Source organism: Dermacentor andersoni, chromosome 2 (assembly GCF_023375885.2).
Source record: "Dermacentor andersoni chromosome 2, qqDerAnde1_hic_scaffold, whole genome shotgun sequence".
Lineage (NCBI taxonomy): Eukaryota > Metazoa > Arthropoda > Arachnida > Ixodida > Ixodidae > Dermacentor > Dermacentor andersoni.
The window spans coordinates 77,335,499-77,359,387 of NC_092815.1; the positions used below are offsets into that span (position 1 = coordinate 77,335,499).

The following is a 23,889-nucleotide window of genomic DNA, read 5'->3' on the forward strand; positions in this document are numbered from 1 at the left end:
GCTGTATACGTTAATGCAAAGTACGTGGGAAATATTTTCAGCGAAACGTCGAGATCAAAGAACGAATACGATTGAGAAGGTAAGTTGACCCGCACACTCTCATTTATTGAAGTCCAAGAAACAAGTTGGAACAGTCAATGTGAGGAGACGCAGAGGACGACCGCGCGGGTCAGGCAAATTCAGTTTCCTAAAAAACAAGTGTGAACAGTGAAAGGCGCGTTCAAACACGCTCCCTCTATCCAAAGGCACTTTGTTTTGACACTGCAAATTTCTAGGCATACTCGTAAAGAAAAAACGAACAAAAAAAAGAAGAATGGATACAGGTCAGCGCCAAAGACGGCGCAAAAAAAAAAAAAATTGCGCTATTTGCCAACTTTACACCAGCGTAAAAAGAAAAGAAAAGAAATGCATGGAAGAGGACACTACAACACACTATGTACAACTAAAATACTGCCTACAGTGGTAGTCCAAACTTTTCCTATTTACATTGCCGTACAAAAATAGTAGCATTTCTAGCGAAGACGTGACCGGCGTCTTCGAATGATGCGACTCCTGACAAATTACACAGAGAGTTAACGTGGAGGGGGAAAAAAAAAACCTGTTGTGAAGGCATTGTATTGATAGCCTCTGCAATCGACAGAAGTTTCCCGGGAACTACGCTCTATCGCTATTATAAATGACAACAGAATTTAAAAGGGCCCTGAAAAAAGTAATAAACACTTGTGTACTTCGTGTTTCAAATCTTTGCTAGCTCGAACATCTCTTAGCCAATATGGCCTTCCTAGACGACACTGCGATTAGAATGCGCAACTCTTCCGACATATAGGAGGTGTCGTTCACCTGCGTCCGAATGCTCCATTTTTTTTCGTACACCACAAGGAACGCCATCTACCGCGGGGTCAGTTTCCGTGCATGGCAAAGTAAAACATACGCAGGAACAGACGTTCCTGCGAGATTAGCGAATCAAAGTGAAGCGAAGTAGTAACTTAGCGCGATAGAAACACAGAAACGAGAAAGGTTGACGAAGACAAGCACACTTGTCTTCGTCCACCTTTCTTGTTTCTGCGTTTTTATCGCGCTAAGTTACTACTTCGATTAAGGAAAACTAACTAGCCCAACAATGAACTCTTCTATAGAAAAGTGAAGCGAAAGTTGACCGCGTCTGATCGAGCACAGGAGATGTCACACGTGCTTCGCGAAATCTTGTAAACCAACCAACGCGTTCCATATAGCAGACGGACTCGACGCTAGTGGGCCGACGTTTCCACTGTGATTCACGCGTAGCTGGCGCTCGCCTTTGAATGGACGAGTAACCAGCCGAATAGCGTGACGTCACAGTTTCACGCTTCCATGCGTCACGCTACTTAGACAACACTGCCGCATCTCTACATTACAGAAAACGCTTGCAATCATTTTTTTTTTTTTAATAAGGAGGAGTACCGCTGCTGAGAAGCAAATAAACTGAAGCTCTGACGAAATGTATTTCAGGGCCCCGCGCTTAGTAACTGAACGCGAAAATGCGAGGAAACTTTGTTTACGCTCCCCGATAAAAAAGAAAAAGATAGATCGCGAAAAAGAATAGTTGAGCCATTAACAGTAGGTCTATACATTGTAAGTTACAGACGCGCATTGCAAACAGTACAGAAGGAAAAGTTACCCAGATAAGTACTCGTGAAGTGAAGCTGGAAGACGTGCTCGCGAACGGGAGAAGTCGACGTTTGGAACGTCGCTTCACGCCTAACTTGAAAAAGAAAAAAAACTATAACAGCGCGCTACTACTTCACAAATAGCCATACTACCGTCCGCTTGCGTGGCTCACGGTGAAGCGTTAACTAAAGCTGGCCATCGGGCGAATAAAACGACGATGAATTCGCGATGGCCGTGGCGTGAAAGGCACTGCCGCGACGCCTAAATGGCTAATGTATGCTGCTCGATGCACAGGCGATGTAAGGCTTCGCCCCATCACTATAGTATTCCGGGAAACAAACAGGCCCGTCAGACGGTACAGCGAGTACGCTACGTTAAAGCAATATTTCGCTCTTCGGCTGGTCGTTATCTATTGCTCAGTGAGAAAAGTTCTTAAAAAGCAAAAAATATCCTGTGAGCCTTTCTTTTCTTTTTTTTTTCCAGAATACCGCAGCAGTTGAACGATGAAATACCACGGTCGTCTAAGAGTAAAACTTCGTACACGGGGTCGTTGTAACCGGAGACAGCGGCTTAAAAACTAACATTGACGAGACTTGCAAAGAAAAGAACAAAATGACAGAGAGATTCACAACGGAGCTGACGAACAATACAAGGGACTAACAATTGTAAAAATTCATCGCCTCAGCTAGTTTGGCCGCAGGCTTAAAATGCGATCCGCAGGGAAACTCTACGCTCATAAATGCAATGACTGGAACAAAAAAAAAAAATGTTGGCGTCGTCGTGTTAAATATATGTATGCGACGCCGCACAAAAGCAGTATACAGCTATCTTTTATTAAAGCGACCTGGTACTACGAGCTTAATCAAAAGTATTGAGCTGCGACAAAAAGAAAAGAAATAAAACGGGACTACAGGCGATCCAACGCATAACAAGATTCCCCAGAACATTTTTTTTTATATATAGGTGGCTCACATGGAAGTCCATTCAATGGGCGGATTTGTGGTTTAACATTGGGTACACGCAACGATTTACCGCTAAACCTACTTTTCCTTCTTTCTATGAGCTTACGTCCCATCCATCCGATCCTTATTGTAGGGACAGTGGCTAACAGCAACAGTCGCATTAGACACACATCGCGGGATTCGTAGTGACATAATGTAGGCCGAGATGTACATGCGTCGTCTTAAAGGTACAAAACCCAAGTCGGGAGCGCAAACGCACCACAAAAGCTAATATGTAAGAAAGAGGGAAGTGGAAAAAAAAAAAACTGCCATTCGGAGGACCGGTGCAGCGACTTCTAAAGGTTGCATGACCGGGCACGTCTGAATGAAAGATGGGCTTGCTGCTTAGCTCCGCAGCCTGAACCATTAATACTTTTTCTCGCAAGTATTCTGTGCTTATGCATTCGTAAGGCAGAAGGCAAGATGACGTATGACTGCACACTCACATCTCACACGCACGCTTGCACACGACGACGAAATGTGGTCATGATCGCAGATTATTATACAAGCGTCAAACAAAGGGCCGAGACGGTCCAAATGGTTCCACGATGGCACAATGCGAATCACCGGACACACACTACACCGGTTTACGAGAAGTTAGAAGAGGTTATTTTGTAACTGTGTTACACTGCTCCTACAGTACTAAGCACTTTTTCTTTTTCCCCCGTTGCTCGAACGCACAATTGGGAATCATTTTCAGGGGCTTGCGAACGCGGGCACTTATTGACGAATCGGTCAGAACAGAAGACATATATTGCGACAGGATTACATCAGAGGTAGAGGGGGTTTTCCCACCCAAGCTATACATAAGGCGTCGCCAGAGGGGGCAAGGGCCGCCGAAACCTTTGTACACAGGTGGCGCGACGGTCGCGCTATCGGACTGCGCCTCGGGAAGACTACCACGTTTTTCGATATGTCCGACGAGCTGCAACACGTCACTATATGACGCTATAGTCGCCAGCACATAAAAGAAGAGTTACGGAGCAGAAGAGCGTCAAGAAGAAGAAGAAAATAAAAAGGACAATGAAAAGAAAAGAGTAAACAACTAGACTTAATACTAATGTACTAGGCGGGCAACAATACACTGCAGTCTCTTCGAGACGCACCGCCGTCACCATCATGTAACGACGACAAGAGTCTGTTCGCCTTGGCACGGCTGCTGTCCAGCCGGAGTGTTCTATAGTGTAGTGGACCCTCGAAAGAAAGTGCTCGCGGCGGCGCCGGTGACTTCGATGCCACGGTGGCCGTAAGAAACATTAAACGCGACACACACACACACAAACACGCACAGATGCACGCAAATGCACACAAAAATAAGGGCAGGGGCCGGAAGCCCAGTTGCACCGGTTCGCGCCCGTGTCCAAACAGCGAGACGGCGCGCACAATGCCGCCACCAGGGAATCAAGACGCGTCGTCATTCGAAGACGCACTAGTCGTCGTCGTCGTCGTTGCCAGGTTGCATCGACGATGCAGCCTGTGGGTGCGCATTTCGCTGCGCGGACATTCGGGGCGCTCGCGCCAGAGGAAGGCACGTCACTAAGAGTAGAAGGTGAGCACGCTGGTCTGGTTGCCTCGGATGAGCAGGAACGGCGGCAGGTCCCTGGTCAGCGTCTCCAGCCACGCCATGTACATGGAGGCCGAGCAGGTGCTCTTGCGCGGCATCGGGAGGGTCCTGCCGAAAGAAGAGGTCGGGAGGGGCGGGCGTGAATGCGACGGGAGAAAGGGACGCCCGGGCGCGCGCTTCGCGAAACAGACTGCGATATGCCTGCAACCACGTGTTCGCCAACGGAACAGAGAGAACGTGCAGGCCGTGTACTGGTAAGTTGTTTGTAAAGAAAAAAAAAGATAGAAAGAAATACTGAAAAACGAAAATTGCGCAGAAAACCATCGACGGTGATTGGCAGAAAGAGAAACAAACTTTAATGATTGCCAATGCAAGCGAGTAGCCGAACGCGAAGTCGCATACTTGTCGCAGTGAAGATACTTAAATAGTGTTACTTGTTTCGTAGCGCAACTCCGTAGAGAACAAAGCCGTTAACCAGTACATCTGCAGAAATAGTATAGGTGGCTAAACATATCAGCCGATTCGTCATACGCGTGTCGTCTTCAACGGCGCAAGCGTCGACGTGGAAGGCGATTGCCATCCTCCTCTCCCGCAGCCAGCCACAGTAGGAATGGGAGAAGACGAGGGCAAACTGCTCATAAAACTCATAACGTTTAAACATAAACATAAAACTCATAAAACGTCACTCCTAAAATTCTCAGACTCCCAGTGGATTTGTTTCCTCCGACAAAGGTCGCACAGAAGCATGTTACTTTTCGCCAGAAGCACGATTCCCGATTGGTTTGTGACGAGGGTGGCCTCCCGAAGCGTTGTAGTGGGTCTTTTTATCTCAGCGGAGGGGCTTCAAAGTATTGACAACTCAGGAGAATTTCCCTTGTGTCCCCGCACTAGAATGTTGCGAATGTTGAATTTCATTCATTTTTCTCTTTCGTCGCTGCTCAACCCGTGTACCGTTTCGATTTGCATATTCATTTTCGTGGTAAATTTATGTGGTCCTGACAGCTATCACGCTTCACAGGATAAGGCCTTAAAGGCATTGTAAGGTGTGCGAGATTGACATAAAGAGAAGAGCGCCTTCTCAGGATTGCATATACTTTCGATTCAAAATATCAGTAAAACACGAAGATATATGTGTGTGGACATACAAAAATACTCGCAAAACACTCTGCTTGTACTCCACATGTCGGCCTGAGCATCTCAAGGTGTGCGTTTTTCTCACCAGCTCCGTAGAGCGTCGAACAATCAACATGCTATTTGTATAAACGTATACGAGCACCGCGCTAACTGTCACTAGAGACGTTGTCATCTTTGGCTGTGCTTGACTTGGCTGGTAATGACTCTACAAAAAAACTCGCTCGCGTGTCACTGACATCCCCGAAAGCATTCTTAGAGTATGTTCTATGTAGACAAAAATATACAGAAATATATATAGAAGGAGAAGGTACTCACATAGCGACCAAAGTGGCATTCTTGGAATGTTTCTGCAGCAGCTCGCGAAGACGCAGATGTCGGTACGTCTGGAGAAGCGAAAAAAAAATAGAAAAAACAATGATCTGAACACAGCCATGAGATGTGACATTTTTTGACAGCTGTCGCAGGCAGGTCAGCGACCACCTCTTCTGACATTTCTACTGCACCAGCCACTCGTGATTTCAAGCCCCACTGCGAGTTCAGGATGTTCCTACCCAAATCCAAAAGTGACCAAATGGAACTTTGGCCGGACGTTTCCTGCCCAGTCAAAACTCATAAGCGAGTCCTGATTCACACCTTCTGTAGGCGGTACGGGGGATTAAAAGAATGGTGCCCAGCATCGACGTTTTGGTCAGTTTCCACAGGGCGAATCCCGGTTTGTTGACGAACTATGCATAAGTGACTATTAAAATTATATTCGGAAAGTATTTGTTACAGCGAAGGTGTCTATGGCTAATGGCTCGTACCCCCGGTAAGGCGCAGAGGCGCGAAGCGAACATACACACACAGCTTTCGTGTCAATACGAAACGCGCAAATAGAAACAGCCTTCAAACCACATGATTGATCAAACCCATTGATGACGAGGCGCGCGCACTTCCGCGTTGATCAACGTACGTTGCCGCCAATCGCTCGCCGGTGGTTTTGTCGGAGACTTTAACGTAGACGTCTTAAAACCGGAAAGGAAGCAGTGGTTCACCCACTTCGTGGAAGACTTTGGCCTCGGTTACCTCGACGATCCGATTCAACCAACTACCGTACACGGGTCATACATCGATTTGACTTTGGCCAAACACATTTCTAAAGTAAGAACTGGAATATATCTGTGTGTACAGCAAGCGACCATAAAGCAGTTACAGCAATAATTTCAATGTAAACATCAAAATAAAGATTTCGTAAACTGTAGGAGTGCAGATTTTTGGGCTACAGTTGCATCAGTTGAAGTCATAGCGCTGTAATGACACGGACAAGAAAAAGCGACAGGACGTGCGCTAACTATCAACTGAATTTTATTTCAGAAAAGCGTGGCATACTTATGCCGGCTATGGCGAGTGAAAATCATCTCACGCGCAACCCAACATTTTCCAGATAGGCAGTTTCCTTTCTGCTCGGAGTAATTGACGGAGCACCGACGAAGTTAGCACCTTCTTTTGCAATCAAGCCTGCTCCTAAAATTTGCCACGTGTATTTATCTGTATTTCTAAGCAAGACTAAACAATCTTTAATCAGTTGTTTACACCTGCCATCATCACAATGCACGGAGACACGTCCATCGCGATAACAGTCCAATTTATTATTTTTTTTTCTTTTTTTTTGCTCGCGTTACCTTAACCTGTCACTGAGGCATCTGCCTGTCTGCCCTGTGTACATTTTGCCCCCACGAGAAAGGAAACCGATATACACCACCTTGTGCGCGGTGTACAAACGGCGGCCGATGGTTTTTCGCGCATCCTCGTCGCGTCTTTCTCAACGGATCGGTGGCCTTACATATGCTTGATAGCGTTTGTGGAGCTGGAAATGCGACGTACACTTCCACTTTTTCGAGCCACCATCTTCAAACCATGTGATATCCCGTGCACGTACGGTACAACCACCTTCTTTCCCTTTTCGTGGCTGTGCTCGCACTTACCACCCGGTTCCTTTAATTTTTTTCAGCGCATTTTCCGCCATTGATAAAAATACGTGCATGAATAGGGTAGCCTGCTTCCAGTAGCCGCTCTTTCTGTCAAAAAAAAAAAAAAAGCTCCCGGGCTTCAGGTGGGGGCATGATTTGCAAAGCGCATTCACACAACATAGGTTCGCGATTGCGCATTTCGCCAGCTTCGAATGAGACGAGGCATGCGGAAGCAACACCTTTGCTTCCCTTGGGTGATATTCCCAACAGCAATGATTGCCTATCACATTTAGTTTGATATATATAAACTGGATAGCATTATTGTTAGGTAGCTCGTACGTAGTAACCAGATTGTCAAGACAATATTAATTGAACACCGCAACTGTTTCAGCGTTATTCGAGTTGAAATCACACATCACGAGGTAGCCGTGCACATATCTAAAGGTTTTAAAATCTTGAGCGTCGCGAGTTTTTCTTTTAGACGTCTATCGTGATGGGCGAGGGTCAGGCATGACCTGCAGTGAAACGTGTGTTTGTGCCATATATCACTTTGAAGTGCAATGTGCGTAATGAGCGCACAGCATAGGATCAGTGTCTGACAAGTTGCCGAACGTGATGCGCAACGTATCTACAGCTTCGCTGACCAACCACCTTCACAGGAGTGGATTGGCCGAGATTTTTTTTTTTTCTTCCGATAAAGCGGACGGTAACAGTACGCATTAGGTGCTTCTACTGAACTGCCACGCCCACATACGAAGCTCCACGATGCACGCGAACGACTTCTCAAGAGATTTGATACCTTAGCTAATGTGAATGAAATAGCATAGGACTTTACAAAAGAGAGAGAGAGCAAAGCCTGCTGGTAGTTAAAACCTTAACGTGTTTAGGGGAACACACAAAACATCATGTACGTGCTCAAGCAGTGACGAGGAATTTCATAGGCCTTTCCTTAATTAGGCTTACTTCAGGGCTGCAAACTCACGCAAACATTAGCTCTAATCTCTCGTTACGTGTAACGAATGTCCACATATGTTCGTAGCGGCCTTTTGCTTAGTTCATTACTATTTCTTTTTCTTTCCCTGGGCGTAGCTTGGCTGAAGTGCGCATCTACACCGTATATGCACTTTCCACGGCTTAGAAACGTTGGCTCAAAGGTCACAAAGGGCGCTATTCTGGACAAGCATGGCGGCTGCACGGCCGCCATTATCCGCCATGTTTACTCTCTGATTGGCTGTCGAGAGGTCACGTATTTTGAAATTTGTGCCGGGAAGCGGAAGTATTGCAAAATGCAATTTTGCGTTTTCATCAAGATGACGAAACGTGACGTGGAGCTGCAAATTTTATGGACTAATACATTTTTTTGGTCCTTGGCAGATATATTGGGATGTTAGCGCTTCAAAAAGAATGTGAGCGGTAGCGTGCAGAAGCCAGTGCAATGCATCTGCAATTGCGCGAATATGTGGTGGCGATCCAAGATATGCGCCATGCCAGCTCGCTGATTGGCTGAAGGAATATCTCATGAGGAGCGTCACAGGAAGGGCTGTTTCGTAAACGTCATTTTGACGATGCGTGACGTTGCGCTGGGCCGCCATTGCTGACATTTTCCGCCATAATTTTTGCTGCGACGAGCCGCGCGACTTATGCTAATGAGCAGCCATATGCAATGGCAGCCGAGAGGAATGCGTATCGCCACATTTTCCCCGTCGTTTGGCACCACGAAAATCTTTTGTTCATAACGCGTGCTCATAGTATTTGCATCGCTCTCGGGTGGTGTTGGCATTTGTGTTTGGGGCCATCATTTTTTAAAAGAACGCGTTTATACGAAATAATATTGGTTGAACATAGCAAACTTTCGGCAATGTTGTCCACTTTTCACTGCTGCATTTGTATTGTAATCAAGATTAATGCCTTTTCGCACAATCAAAAGTTATGACAACGGCCTCTTTCTAATTTATAAAAAGAAATGTACGCAAGGCGGCGCCTTGAAGTTTCCTCCCCCGCTGCGAGTAACCAGCGAAATGAACAAGAGATGGCAGCGCCGGCGCTTGCGTGGATATCTCTGGCGCGCGCAACGCTATCGGTGATATTCGGCCGTTTCTCAGCCAGCCGAGTCGGGCTGAGTCACTTGCGTGTCACGAGATAGCGATAACGTGGCCTAGAACGTGCGCGCATCACCACTGGTAGGTCGCGTATGTTGTCTCAAGCAAGAAAACAAGCACGTTGGCGCCAACATGCGATGATTCATTCCATTTTCCGGGGACACGCATCCTAGCTATTGAAGCAGACGACGGAAGCGAGAAGCCTTTTCGACGGAATAATCATATGCTTTGAGATAGCTGCTTTATTTTTACTGCGGAGGAAAACTGTTTTCCTTTACTGATAACGCTACACTCAGTGCCTTCATTTCAGTTTCTTAGGCAAAACGTCAAGTTGGCGTCACGTTACGTAAGCAAAACTTGGCCACCAGCGCCATTTTGTTTGCGTCGCGCCTACGTCACGCACCGAAAAAAATGGCGGAATGTCCAGAATAGCGCCCAAAGATTGTCTTGCGGAAGAAACCCCGCGATACGCCGTGCGTAACGCCCTACCTTCCAGTGATTCGCTATCAGGCGACTTGTGAGACAACGGCCAAGTCGCGGCGAACTCTGTCACCGGGCGCGCAAGTAGCGCAACTGTGTCGCGACACATGCCATTACCAAACGGCACTCATCGGCGTTTTTCATCGGATATCTCGAGAGGTGTACGACGTCAAGAACAAGTTGCGTGCGTCGTCCCGCGATATCTCGTCGAATGAAAGACTCTGCGTGCCCCATATCTGTCGGTTTTTATATTTGTTTTTGTTTTGTTTCTTTTCCATCGCTGGCGACCCTGATAATTACGTTTTTGTGGCTACTGGCAAGGCGAGACATGCAGAATGATGCATGAGGTAAGGATTCCACATATTCACCTTATCTGCATTGCCTTATAGTGTGTTGGTTACCTATTCTAGCGAAATAAATTACCCCAACCGCCCATCGTTCGCGTTCGTGGTTTATTAATTCGGAGGAATGTTCGGAGGTTGATCTGTGTTACGCTACTTTTACAACGCAGGTACGCATAAAATCACAGCCAGGCAGTTTATCTCACGAAGGTGACGTTATGAAAGAAGGCAGACGCGAAACTCGCACGCATAGCAAATTACCATAATCTGCGCAAGGTTCTTCAACTGCGTGTATTTATTATGCAAAATTATTCTGGACGTTGGCGGGCTTGCATCGATAAGTCATTTGTTAGTCATTCACTCAGTGAAGCGTGGATAAAGAACATTATGCAATTCTGAGTAAGGAATGGCTCATTCACTGTAGAACATGAGTCAAAACTAGAGTGACGATTTCCTTCGGCGAACTTTTCCAAATCGTATTTGCATCATTAATATTTAGTTTCGTGCGATCGTTAATCTCTCATACTTACTGACATTGCGGTGCATTGGCTCCTACACCATGCCCGCTTTTCGATAGCGGTTGACTCGGTTGTACTAGGTACTAGCCAAAAAAGTCTAGGCAACACTCATCCTCAAAAGCCCTCAAACATACCATATGTTAAGCAACACCACAAGGCAACTTCCACTGTGTTTTGATAAATTTTTGCTTTTGCTGTTACCGCTCTTTTCCTATCCTTTCTTCTTTTATCCTTAGCTGGTATTTGTAGCGCAAATGCTTCTTTTTTTTTTTTTCATGCGACTTGTGGCCGCTTACGTAATTAGTTTCACGTTGATATATATATATATATATATATATATATATATATATATGTAAAGAACATCGATTGAAATCAAACCAATGAACAGAACTGAAGGTTCTCTCACAGACGATGAACATATTATTTTCCCATCTAACGACCAAAATTCCTACTTTCCCGCAGCATCGCCTCTGCACGAAGTAGCGCAGCAGCCAAAGGTTCCTCTCTCTATGCAGCGGCAACGGTCTTCCGGCCAAGAAAACTCGTTTCTTATTTTTCGTTTCAGTACTGCCGTTACACGAATGACTCTTGCTACAAATGTCAAAACCTTTCTGTCATCCACAGCCGGGTATACTCTAAACGACGCTGGTGTTCCAGAGAGTGTACGTTCGTAACTCTCGGCACAGAAACGCCGCCACGGCTGTCCTTTAGAGGAGGGTCGTACGACATAAAGAATGCGAATGGTCCGCGTAATTCCTACACAGTTGAGCAACGTTTGGTGAATTCAGCGATTCGTCGTCAGCAGATACAGCCCAACGACGCTGGGGGGAGGGAGGCAGGTCTGCGATCGTTTTCGTGGTCGTGCTTACTACGTGCACGAGACAAGGAGTCCAAACGACGCGGCACCGTTTAATCTAACCTCATCCCGTGCTGACCGCACGCATATCCCACTCTCGTCACAGATAAGCGCGACACTGCACCTCGATCGGTCAACGGACCTACACCTACACCGGTGCACCTACACCACCTACACCTACACGGAGCGGTGCACCTACACCAAACACTGTGGCGCACACGCTAACTAGCGCTTGCGCGTGCGCCCGACCGAAGCAATGGGTATACTGTACCTCTTCCGAGGACTCCATACTACACAGAAATGACAAAATAATGGCGGACACATAAAAAGACGAGCAAAAGAAATATATGTTCCTTATTTGTTCGCCACCTCTGCGTTCAGGTTACGCCTCTTAGGTAAGCGCGACTACGTAAAAGCTGCAGTGCAGTGACTACCCAATCTAAAAAATACCCCACATTTCGTTAATTCGGAAGGGAACGAAAAGCGATGTCATCGGAAATTAAAGCCGCAGGCCCTTGCTAGTTGCCTGTCACGTTAGATCGATCCGTGAACTTTTATGCAGGTGTTTGTGCTTTCAGATGGCTCGTTGCTACCGACAATTACTCCACGTCGCTGACAACTTGACAAAGTGATTTGGTGACGTTGATAGTTACGCTGAAGACCTGTGGGCACATCTGCGCTCGAGGAGTAGCGATTATATATACATGTATATATTTCTTTGTTCATCCTAGGGACGTCTAGAAGCACACAGCATATTACTTAGCACCTCTTACTGCGTCGCAAATCTTTTTGCCAATTTACGCCCACAAATTGGTGAAACGCACACGTACACTGCGATTCATTCCTCTATGTCAGGGCCATATCTAAAATTATCGGTGTCATAACTGTTCGAGCATATATGTTCCCATGTACGAACAATATCAAACAATAAAACGAGTCAATCATGTCAATTATGAGTCACGTTGAACTGATGGTTAAGCTATCTGTCTTTATGCGCCTCGCTTGCCTCCTAAATGGCAAATGTGACCATTCGCTTGATTGATCGTGTGCTTGATGTATCCGTCAGCTGGTAATGCAATCGCACGGGCACGGATACTTACGAAGTGTTCCGCTGATTCACCCAATCGTAAAGCCACTCCTTAAACGTGTTCTTTAATTTCTACGGATAGGTCAGGGTCGCTCACCTTGTCCCTGAGCGCGAGCATCTCGGAGTCCGAGATCTCGAGTGGGTCGTGCTCCACCTCGGTGTCGTCGTCCTCCGTCCGGCGCCACTTGCGGACCAGGTCCTCGAACTCGCGCTTGCTGCAAAGGCGGAGGAAACAAGCAAACAGACATATATCCCCATCATTCGATGCTAACTGGGCACGCGACCTCCCAGCCAAGGTAGCAGCGACATGACACGTAACAAAACAAAAAGTCCCAGTTTCGCCTGAAAGGCGGTAGTGATATAGCGATAACAAAGTATTAGACAACTACACGAAATAGGGATCATAGCTTTATCGGTCGTATAAATTGCAGTAAACGATCGCTTACTAATTAAACTAACGGACACGGCGTCGCGAGCTCACGGGCAAACACGAACAGATTTCGCTCGACGATGGCGGACGCTCGCTGGCCCAACACTGGGGTCATGAAGAGCAGAAGCAGCGGCGGGCGATCGCTTCGTGCTGCCTCTCGCTTCGAAGCGGCTCCGAAACTTGATTACGCAACTTCCAACACTAGGCGCGCGAGAACACAGAGCACTCAAGCCACCGGACATATAGGCTCGCCCCACCTTCGCACCTGTCGCAGATTACCTGCAACGCCGCGCTCAGCCGCGCCTCAGCCAGCAACGGTCGCGCTAGAAGAGTAGACGCACCCCACTCTCACCTGTCCCCCCACCCCCCTCTTACCTCGTTTTCTGTACACGACACTGGGCTCAGCGAGAAACTGCACACATCAAGCCACTATCCTTCTCGGCTGAATCGCGCGCGCTTTACCGCACACATACGGCACGATATAATCTTATCCCACTTGGACTTTATACGGAACCTCACGCCAACGGCGACGGTCGAAGCTGTCCCAACAACGTGCGCAGCGGGTGTCCGACTGCACTGGTATTGTTGCTGCATCTTCGTACAGGGTGGTCCAATGTAAGAAGTAACGTTTAAGAGGCACCGAAGTTAAGTTTGCTGCAAGACTCCGAGTTCGTACATCACTTGCTAGTACTTGCTGGGTTATCTTCCAGTGGAATGTGCCTCTCTAAGCTATGAAGAATTTGGTGCTAGAACAAGAACCCATGATGGACCATAACGCGAAATAGGTGTTACTTTACAATTTATACCTGTACAGCCAGACGCGTACTACGGCCAAATCTGCGCCCTTTACTGCGATGCCCAACCATGGGGTTGTCGACTAGGCACCAGCGTGCTCGTACGCAAAAGCCAAAAATAAAAGACGAGCTGGGTATATCTGCATTTACCTGCACGTTCCCTTGTTTTCTGCTTATGCTTTTCGCTTGCTAAATCAGCACTTGCCTCGCGTGCTTTCTGCTTGAAGGCAGTGGTCCTGCCTTAATCTGCATGTCATTGCGGATGTGCTTGCACCTCGCGCTGAAATGCAGCTTGAGTTCATGCACTGGCGTGAAGGTCCCCACATAATTTTTTTAAGTATTTGCCTCACCAACAACGTCTCACAAGAGCTACACTTCCTCCACCATAGTCACTGTATCAGTCTCGTAACTAGACTTTGCGTCAGCCATTGCCCGCTGACGCAAAGTGCAAATCCTTCGAAGGACGTTGAAGTGCTTGATATCTGGCAGGAGGCAAGACTTTTAAACCAAAACACAACAGCGAAATGTGCCATACCTGGATTCAGCCGGGGGCCGCACGATGTCCGGGATGACCGTGACGTCCGAGTACTCGATCCGGAACTTGCTCAGCAGCGACGCCATACTGCGAACGCAACCGACGCGGTGGTCAGCTTTGAGGAAGCACTAGCCGTGCAGTTACCTGCTCGTGTGAGCTTCGCACGAGTTCGCAGGCCGCGATGGTAAGGTGACGCACCCTTCGATGCGGGTAACGCTGCCACGCTCAGAGCGGACACCTAGGCACCATTCAACACTGTCTAATTCCGCCACGTTGACGTTTTTCAGCCAATCAGAGAAGCCGTGGCAGCCCTGTGAATCAATCAGAGCTTTCGAGATAGCGAGCTCGACAAAGAGGCGGAATCTTGACAGTGATACACAATACGTACACAGCGGAAAAAGTGGAAGTCTAAAGCTTATGTTTCCGGAGAAACTGATACCGCTGACAAACGCCACCGCAGCGCTATAAGCAGTTCAGAAACACGGCTAAGGGTCAGAAGTATGGCAACGCCCATAGAAGCAATGCCACAAGTATTAGTCAAGAAGTGTCGTTAGTTCTCGGGGCCTTTTTTTCCCCTTCCTTTTTATGATCAGTGCCAATAAATTGCTCAACAGGCTGTTGCTTTATTGCAGCTATTGAAATTCGGAAGCTACAAAACTCAATATGCTTTCCTCTGCGAAATCACCGGTCGATCTTGAGGCTCGTAAGCTTAGTAACGTATAGCGATTTCTAAGGTGGCCATGACGCCGCAAGGCTGGCTCTTCAGTTCTCGCGGCAACCGTTGTACCTCGTGCAGGCAGCGCGCGCGGAAATTAAAATCTTGCGGGCAATTTATTACCTGTGCTTAAATTACAGCAGCTCCGAACACAAATATTGCTTAGTTTCGCAGGTCCTCGAGCGTATCGTGTGAATGCAAAGTCCCTCAATGGCACGGTGAAAGACCTGACAAACTGTTGACGCTTAAGAGAGAGAGAGATCTTTGAGCAGCTCGTGATAATGCCAGATTAACAACTCATTCTGACGACAACGGACCAGGTTGAGACTGCTACTCTGGCACCAGCGCCTCCGGCCTGTTTACAAACGCCCCATTTTTGTCACTAGAGAGAGAGAGAGAGAGAGAGAGAGAATAACGCAGAGAAAGGCAGGGAGGTTAACCAGAGGTAGTTCCGGTTGGCTACCCTGCGCAGGGGGAAGGGTTAAGGTGGATAAAAAGAGAAACAGAGTGGAAGGGGGAGATAGAAAGAAAGGAAGACAAGCACGAACAAAGCGCGTACACTACACAGCAGCGGTAGGGGGCGGCATTCTTGGAGTCTGTCATGAAGCCCCGTGGACCGCAAGAACCTTAATAGCGCGAGTAAGGCCTTCAACACGGGTGTTCTTTCGGAGCATTGGCCTAAAGCTTTCAGTTCTGAAAGTGGACGATTGTCCAACTGGTCCAGTACTCTGCACATCATTTGTCTCTCAGCACTGTACCGCGGGAGACACAGATAATGTGTGCTAGTGTCTCGTCGATGTTACATGTGTCGCACGTGGAACTGTTGGCCATTCCTATGAGGAAAGCATATGAGTTTGTAAAGGCAACGCCTAGCCACAGACGGTAGAGCATGATCTGTTCACGTCGTGGTAATCCAGGCGGGAGGTGCATCCGTATGTCCGGAGACAACGAACGCAACCGACACATGGTGAAAACATTCGAGTCCCACAGGGGCAAGGTACACTCACGGGACATCAATCGCAGCTCAGCCGCAGCGTCTGTTCGCGAAAGCGGAATGAAGACTCGTTGACCACTTGCATGTGCAGATCGGGCGGCTTCGTCGGCGTGGTCATTCCCGCTGACGTTACAATGTCCTGGAAGCCACTGAAAGATTATGTTGTGTCCTTTGTCATGGCTTTGATGATATATGTGACGAATTTCTGAGGCCAGTTGTTCATTGGGTCCGTGGCGCATTGGGCTTCGTATGCACTGAAGGGCTGCCTTGGAGTCGCTAAAGACTGTCCATTGTTGCGGTGGCTTCTGCTTAATGAAATCAAGTGCAGCACGGAGCGCCGCGAGTTCTCCACCTGTCGATGTGGTCACACATGAAGTTCTTAATTTGATTTCCTCAGATTGTGCCGGGATGACGACTGCAGCAGCAGAGCTGTTGAGTTTTACTGAACCATCTGTGTATACATGTTGCCGGAATCTGTGCACGTTGTGAATGTGCTCCAAAGTTGCTTGTTTCAAAGCTTGCAATGACGCTCCAGCTTTCTTTCTGATTCTTTGAATTGTCAGTTGCACTTGCGGCCGGTGCAGACACCACAATCGATCTGACAATCGTGTAGCGGGCGTAAATTCTGATGGCAAGTAGTACTGATGTCTCACAATAGTTTTAGCAAAAGTTGAAAGTGGCCTTTTTGCTGGCAAGCAAGCAACATGGTGTGAGGGAATCCGAGTCAGGTGTCGGATGTGCGCTCTCAGGACATCCGTATCAATGTAGACTGTCAAAGGAGCGTCTCTGGCTATGGCCACTGTCGCAATCGATAACGTAGTTTTGGGAAGACCGAGACAAGTCCCAAGTGCTTGGGCTTGCACGCTGTGGAGTTTGCGAATATTCGTAGTGCAAGTATTTCCTAGTACAGGTAAGCTGTACCGTAGGAAGCCCAAAAACAGTGCTTTATATAGTTGCAACATTGACGGTACTGTTGCACCCCAGGACTTCCCGCCGAGAAACGCAAGAAGGTCCACAATGGCGGCCAAACGCTTTGTCATGTACGAGATGTGAGGGCTCCAAGACAAGTCTCTATCAATGATGACGCCAAGAAATCGGTGCGTTCGTCTATATCGTATAATTTGGTCATTAACCCGCAAAGCATACGGGGCCATCGCTTTGCGAGTAAAAGCAACGAGTGCACATTTCTCAGCGGAAAGCTCCAATCCTTGTCTTCTTAGGTATGTTGACACAGCCGTTGAGGCTTTCTGAAGTCGTGCGCGGACTTGTACACGTGTCACGCCTGAAGCCCATATGCAAATGTCGTCTGCATATACGGAGAGCTGAACAGTTTGCGGTAACGAATCAGCGAGAACAACGAGCACCAGGTTGAAAAGGGTAGGGCTGAGTACCCCGCCTTGCGGTACACCACGACTGGTATAGCTTGATGGCGTTGGTCCGTCTTCAGTCAAAATAAAGAAAGATCTTCCATTCAAATAGTTGCATATCCAGCGAAAGGTGCGTCCACCAATCCCTACAGCTTCTAAGGCGTCCAGAATTGCATGATGATCTACATTGTCGTACGTACCTTTAACATCAAGGAATAGGGCCGCAGTGATTCGTTTCAGATGTTTCTGGTGTTGTACGTATGTTACCTGGTCGATAACGCTATCTATTGACGAGCGGCCACGTCGAAAACCAGCCATTAACTCTGGATAGACGTTGTAAAATTCCAAGTACCATTCTAACCGTGTAAGGATCATTCTCTCCATTACCTTGCCGACACAGCTGGCCAGTGCTATTGGACGGTAAGATGACAATTCCAACGGGGATTTGCCAGCCTTGAGGAGTGGAACAAGCCGACTGGATTTCCACGTTGTAGGGGCCAGGCCGTCACGCCATGATGCGTTGTACAGGCCAAGAAGGGCATCTCTGGCCTCTGGACCAAGGTTTGCAAGCGCAGAGTATGTGATGCCATCGTGTCCTGGTGACGAAGATCGCCTGCACCCAGCAAGTGCGGCCTCCAGTTCTTCGATGGAGAAAGCAGCGTCCATACGAGGATCTCGGGAGCAAGGGGGCACAATGGGAATAGGTGCGCGAGGTGACTACGTGAGCGCCGGACCCGCGATCCTTGCGCAGTAATCTTCGGCTACCTCGACTTCTCGGCGTCCTTGATGTAGGGCTAGAGACTTAAATGGACGACGCTGTTGAGGAGCTGTTCGAAGTCCACGGATTGTTCTCCAGACAACCGACAGAGGTTTACGCGGGTCGAGAGACTCACAAAACGATTTCCAGCGTTGATTTTGCAGTACAGCAAGGCGACGTTGAATTTTCTTTTGAATGCGTCTGGCCTCTCTAAGGTCGTACAATGATTTAGTCCGTCTGTACCGTCGCTCCGCACGCCGTCGGATTGCACGGAGGCTCTGTATTTCCGAATCAAAATCTGTGTGTTTTTCTAATGGCCGAAATGAGCGCATAGCATCCTGCATAGCCTTGGCGATCTCAGATTCTAGTGTGGACGAAATGCCTTCGTGGCATGCGTCTTCCATAAGTGATTTAAACACGGGCCAATCGATTGTTTGTTTAAAATTTGATGGAACGGATTTGGTGAGGCCTTTTATCTTCAGGTAGGTAGGAATGTGGTCGCTTCCGTGGGTTCCTATATCTGTGAACCAATGGACGCAGCGAGTGAGGCATCGCGAAACAAATGCTAAGTCTAAACAACTACTGTACGTCCGGCCGCGCAGAAACGTGGGACCATCATTTAGACAACAAAGTTCATGGTCGCAAGCAAAGGACACGAGGTTTCTTTCTTTCGAATTTATCTTCTTGCTTCCCCAAAGTGAATGATGCGCGTTGAAGTCCCCAACAACAATCCATGGACCAGGTGTCGCATCTATAATGTCACTCAGTCTCTGCCTGTCGAAACGGCTTGATGGAGAAAGGTAAGCGCCCACTAAAGTAAACGCAAGTTTTTGTTCATCCAGTGCGGCCACATGACACTAATCAGTATGTGTGTATGTCACTATATGTTTCTATAAATAGAATGTTTCTATAGAATGATGTGCTTCGGTTATCTGACTAGAACCAGCGTGTTCAGCATGACGACGACGACCGAGATGCAGCTTCTGTCGCTATAGTAGACCTACAAGAGTCGCGAGAAAACTCCCGGATACTTATCATATATCTTACTTCGAGTAGATAACTACATAAAATTAAATTCTAGAGTTTCACGTGCCAAAATTCCGATATCACTGCGTGGGATTACCTGGAGTTCTTCAGCGTGCACCCAATGCACGGTACACGGGCGTTTTTGCATTTCGCCCCCACCGAAAAGCGGGGCCTAGGCCGGGATTCGATCCCGCGCCCTCTAACTAGCACAGCAGTGCAACACTAAAGATACAATACGCCGTCACGGCGAGTAGAGCAGATAAGTGCGTTATTTAATATGGTTTCACTCAAGGAGAACAGGACTATGCGGGAATTCAGAGGTGCTATACACTAATTATTGCTTAAAGCTTCATACATATAATAGGTGGCATTCCGAAGTAGCAATCGCTCAAAAACCGCGAGAATGACAGTGGGGCTCACATAGAGTTCGTTCACTTAACTGGGCCGTGGTGTTAACTGAAAGTGCAAGTGTGACTTCCTTTACTGTATGTGCACTTCAGATTCTATCTCACTGTCTGCTGACTTCACAGCGTCTATTTCCAGCAATGAAATATTTAACGATCACAATTTTCGCTTTCATGAAATAAATGAAGACAGTTCAGTGTGCACGTATGCAGCGAGAATCGTAACGTTGAAAGCGTGACGCCGGAGTGCAAAATTATACCTGCGAATTTTCTCTAGGTTTATTCTCGACTGATGTCACCTTCAGACCCAACGAAAAATAAACGCAATGTCAAAACTCGTACATCACTGTTAGTTAAGGTCACATCGCGGCCGCTACCTTTACAAGTACAAATATGCGCTTTTACGAAGAGAATGCGCCGACAGTCCTATCACGGGCTGTAGCTCAACCGCCTTCCTGTAGGGGTTAGCCTATAGACACTAGCGCCATGAGTTCTTGCGGTGGCCGTCGATTGAAAACCGGTGCGATTCGAAGTGCGGTATATATGCTTACTTTCGCTGCTCTCGGTCCAGTTCCTCCTTCTTGTTGGCCAGACAGAAGACGCGCAGCTTGCATGCGCTCCAGTTGTTGCGTGTGGTCAGCAGGTACGGAATGAGCATCGTGAGACCTGCAGCGACCGCCGGGCAATGTAAGTTACAAAAGGGCCTGACACACACACACACTCAAGTAGTCAGCAGGGGCAAGCACCCTTCTCGAAACGCTGGCCCCACTCTGAGACACGTCCCTTATTCTTCGACCACTGTTTGTCTATCGGTTTTCAAGTCTCCATATTTCTGTGAACCCTTATCTTGTCTTGACCACCACATGAGTATAACACACAATGAAACCAAGAAAAGGGCTAAGGGAAGTTAACTGTTCTCCCTGACTCAAGTGTAGGAATAATAAGAAAGAAAATTGGCAGTTTTCGCCCAACGTGTGAATCATTGTCAGCGACAGCGAGGTTTGGCGTTGCGCTTGTCCTCGGGCGGTGCTCAAACCGCACGCGGATGAGTCACGTTGGCGCGAGGCAGCATGCGAGACAACTGCTGCTGCGCTGGCGGAACAGCGCCCCGATACCTGCCAGGCGTCTCACGATGCTGGCGTGATAAGGAGCGTCGCCAGAGGCGTTGCAAGGCGTCGCACCTCGGGGTGGCGCAGGGGAGATGAGACGGAGGGGACCCCGTCGACATTAGTCGGCGCCAAGCGAAGTGTTAGGTAACGTTAGCTGGGCGTTTGAGCAGTGCGCACTGTTAAAGGGACCCTGAAACGCTTTTGACGATTTTCTACAAACGTACTGAGTCGTTAGAGTAGGTCCTTCTGATCATTAATTGACACATCTAAGTGCTCTGCGTAAAGCGTGTAATTTATCATAAGGTTTTAAAAATGCACATCGCTGCCGATCGCAGCGCACTGCTCGGCGGAATTTTAAGCCGCCCCTACCCATATGACCGAAATAACCCATATGACGTCAGTGGGGCGAGCTATCCGATTGGCTGACCAGGGCGCGTGATCGATAATTTTTCCAACTTTATGGTAAACAAATGATCTTCGTAATAGTTGGAATGTTAGTTAATTTGTTTTTATAAAGAGAAAGTAGCAGAAAGAGAATGCACAAGAACAATTTTTCAGTACACTTAAGCGCTTCCGGCACACAGCAAGTGTCGTCTGCTTGTGTTACAACGTACTCCATTTTGACGAGAGCTCCGCGGTCAGAGTTGGTCTCAGTCTTTTCGCGAGCACTATGATTCGACTTTGTTGCCCTGTGGACTGCAAACGTAGCGATTGGCAATATGTCAAGCTGCGACATCGTGTCCCTCTGCAGGGCAGCGTACGAGCGAACTGGCTGCTGCGCATCGGACGCATCGGACTGCCGCTATCCGATCGGCGCCAGGATTTGCGCGTTTGTGGCCGTCACTTTACACAGGAAGATTACTAACGCACTAGCGTTTCGCGAGTCCCGTATTAGGCAAACGTAAGCGCAAGGGGACAGGGTCTGGCCGCTTGACTGTGCCGTAACGGGATGAGCCGAGATGAGCAGAAGGGCAAATGTGAATGGTCTGCACGGTGCAGCCACCTCGTGGCATAGAGCTCAACCATACACAGTAGCAGCAACGAAGCCTATTCTTTTTTGCTGCTGGTGCGTATTTTTCGCAGGAATGTAATCATCAACACATTGTTTCTATAAATGTTTAAAATGTTTTACACTTGGTTAGAGCAATATTAGCGCTGTGTTTGGCTGGTTAAGCTCTGCGCCAACAAGTGTCTGGACCGTGCAGACCGATCAGGCCGCTCACGTACGTCTGCGCCAAAGTTCCTTCATCAGCTTGAGTTAATGTCTCCAGTCATTTGCCGATATGACCAGCTTGCCTGTGGCTAACGGAATACCAGACACGTTCGGCGCTACGACAGAATGCTCGCAACGCACGCTGCTTCGATAGCTCTCGCTTGGGGTCGACAGCCAAGCGGCTAGCGGAGAGGTTTCGCGCGGGCGGGCTTCAAAACAAACGGAAGTGGACGATTTGACGTCGCATCGTGACGCAGGACCAGTGAAGGCGGAGCTTAGCCCCGCTCGCTCGGCGAACGAGTTGAGGAGGAAAAGCATGACTGGGGAGGAGGGTAACTTCTAATCGCTTGTAGCTCCATTAATACGTAACGCTTCACTTAAATTGTGGTGCGAATGTTCTACTTAAGCTGTACCCTACGCGTCTACAAAATTTGTCCGAACCGTTTCAGGGGCCCTTTAAGAATGGCGAGCTGCAATGTAGGATTGCCACCCAATTTCGACTGGGGGACAAGACGCGCATCCCCCACTCTCCGTCGCTTCAGCTAGGATACGTTCGAGGAAGCGGGCTTTGTGCTGACACCGCCGCAAATCCTCCAGCCCCATCGCCGTTGTGACGGAACTAGTTCGGAGGGCGAACTATTGTGCCAGAGCTCTCCAGCACGAACCTGATCTGCTACGCGTGAGCGAGCTGCCGCGGGAAAGCTGTCTTTTCGTGCTTCTCACACGACGAAGATGAGCAGGACAACGAGCTACCCAGAATGTCTCCGAGGTACTCGGAACGGCGCCCCTCTGACGTCGGCTCCAGACCTTCGCACCTGTGTGTTTGCGTGTGTGTGTGGGCGTAAACTGTTCTGCGGAACGGCGCCCCTCTGTCGCCGGCGCCGGCCATCAGAATGTGTGTGCCGATGTGTACGTAAACTGTTCTGCGGGGCGGCGGCAAGTTGACAATGAGTAAACGAACGTTCGCGCCGCCTTGTATCGCCGGCGGACCGAGTGTATAAAAACTGCTGTTGTGCGGATGCTCGATACACTTCTCTCGTGCAGTCAGGTTGGACTGACACACTTTCTCTTGAGCAGTCATGTTGGACTGACACTCTTTTTCTTAAGCAGTCATGTTAGACTGATTCAAATACTGTAAATAAACCCATTTTCCTCGTTGTCGATGAGAAGCAGTTCTTCCCTTCATCAACGTCCTCAGCGTGTTTAAGTTGGACGACGGCATGGGCCAGCTACCTTCGAATTCATGCCGGACTCCAATCTTGGCAACGGATCTCGAGCGATGGGATTGAGCCCCCAATCCTGACAGTACACACAGCAGACTCACTCAACAGGAACGCTATGGTAGTGCTTGCATTTCGCCTGCGCACGACGCTCACGCCATCAGCGCAAGGCAGCAGAACACCGACCTGGCTCCGCCACCGAGGCCGTTGAGCGTATGCGTTGACGGTGCACCCACTTCGCTTCGTCGTTGTTGCAGCCAAACGCACACCGCGAGTCTGGGGGCCCTCTAAACCAGAGTCTAAACCCTCCGCGCACAATTATTGCAAGAAACTCAAGCGCGCGCACGATAAGGTCACTGTTTAGCGCACGAGCCGCGCATGCACCGTCTAGCGGGACATAACGGCAACGGACAGCGGCGCCGGCGGCGTTTTTGTGACGTCCGTACAATTGCTGTCGTAATAAAATGGAAATGACAGTAGACTAAACAGAAACTTTGCGCAGGTGGAAGCCGAACCTACTATCGACGCAAGAACTTTGGGTAATGCGGCGTCTGCGACAAGTATACTCACGGAGTCTACGCATAAGTCCTGAAATTCAGAGCTGTCTTTTCCCACTATATAGTGCTATGGCGAACAAATGAAACCTGAA

At 48.4% G+C, this 23,889-nt stretch overlaps 1 protein-coding gene across 1 annotated transcript in view; it reads right to left on the reverse strand.

The window, feature by feature from the left end:
- Nucleotides 1-80: 80 nt before the first annotated feature.
- The window catches only part of LOC126542060 (solute carrier family 12 member 2-like), a 139,898-nt gene continuing 116,089 nt past the window's right edge, over nucleotides 81-23,889 (reverse strand). The window contains exons 20-24 of the mRNA XM_072286444.1: nucleotides 20,250-20,364; nucleotides 14,436-14,522; nucleotides 12,774-12,891; nucleotides 5,662-5,729; nucleotides 81-4,320 (exon numbers count right to left, since the gene is read on the reverse strand). Coding sequence (XP_072142545.1) covers nucleotides 4,185-4,320; nucleotides 5,662-5,729; nucleotides 12,774-12,891; nucleotides 14,436-14,522; nucleotides 20,250-20,364 — 524 coding nt within the window. The 3' untranslated portion in view covers nucleotides 81-4,184. The remainder of the gene's footprint in view (nucleotides 4,321-5,661; nucleotides 5,730-12,773; nucleotides 12,892-14,435; nucleotides 14,523-20,249; nucleotides 20,365-23,889) is intronic.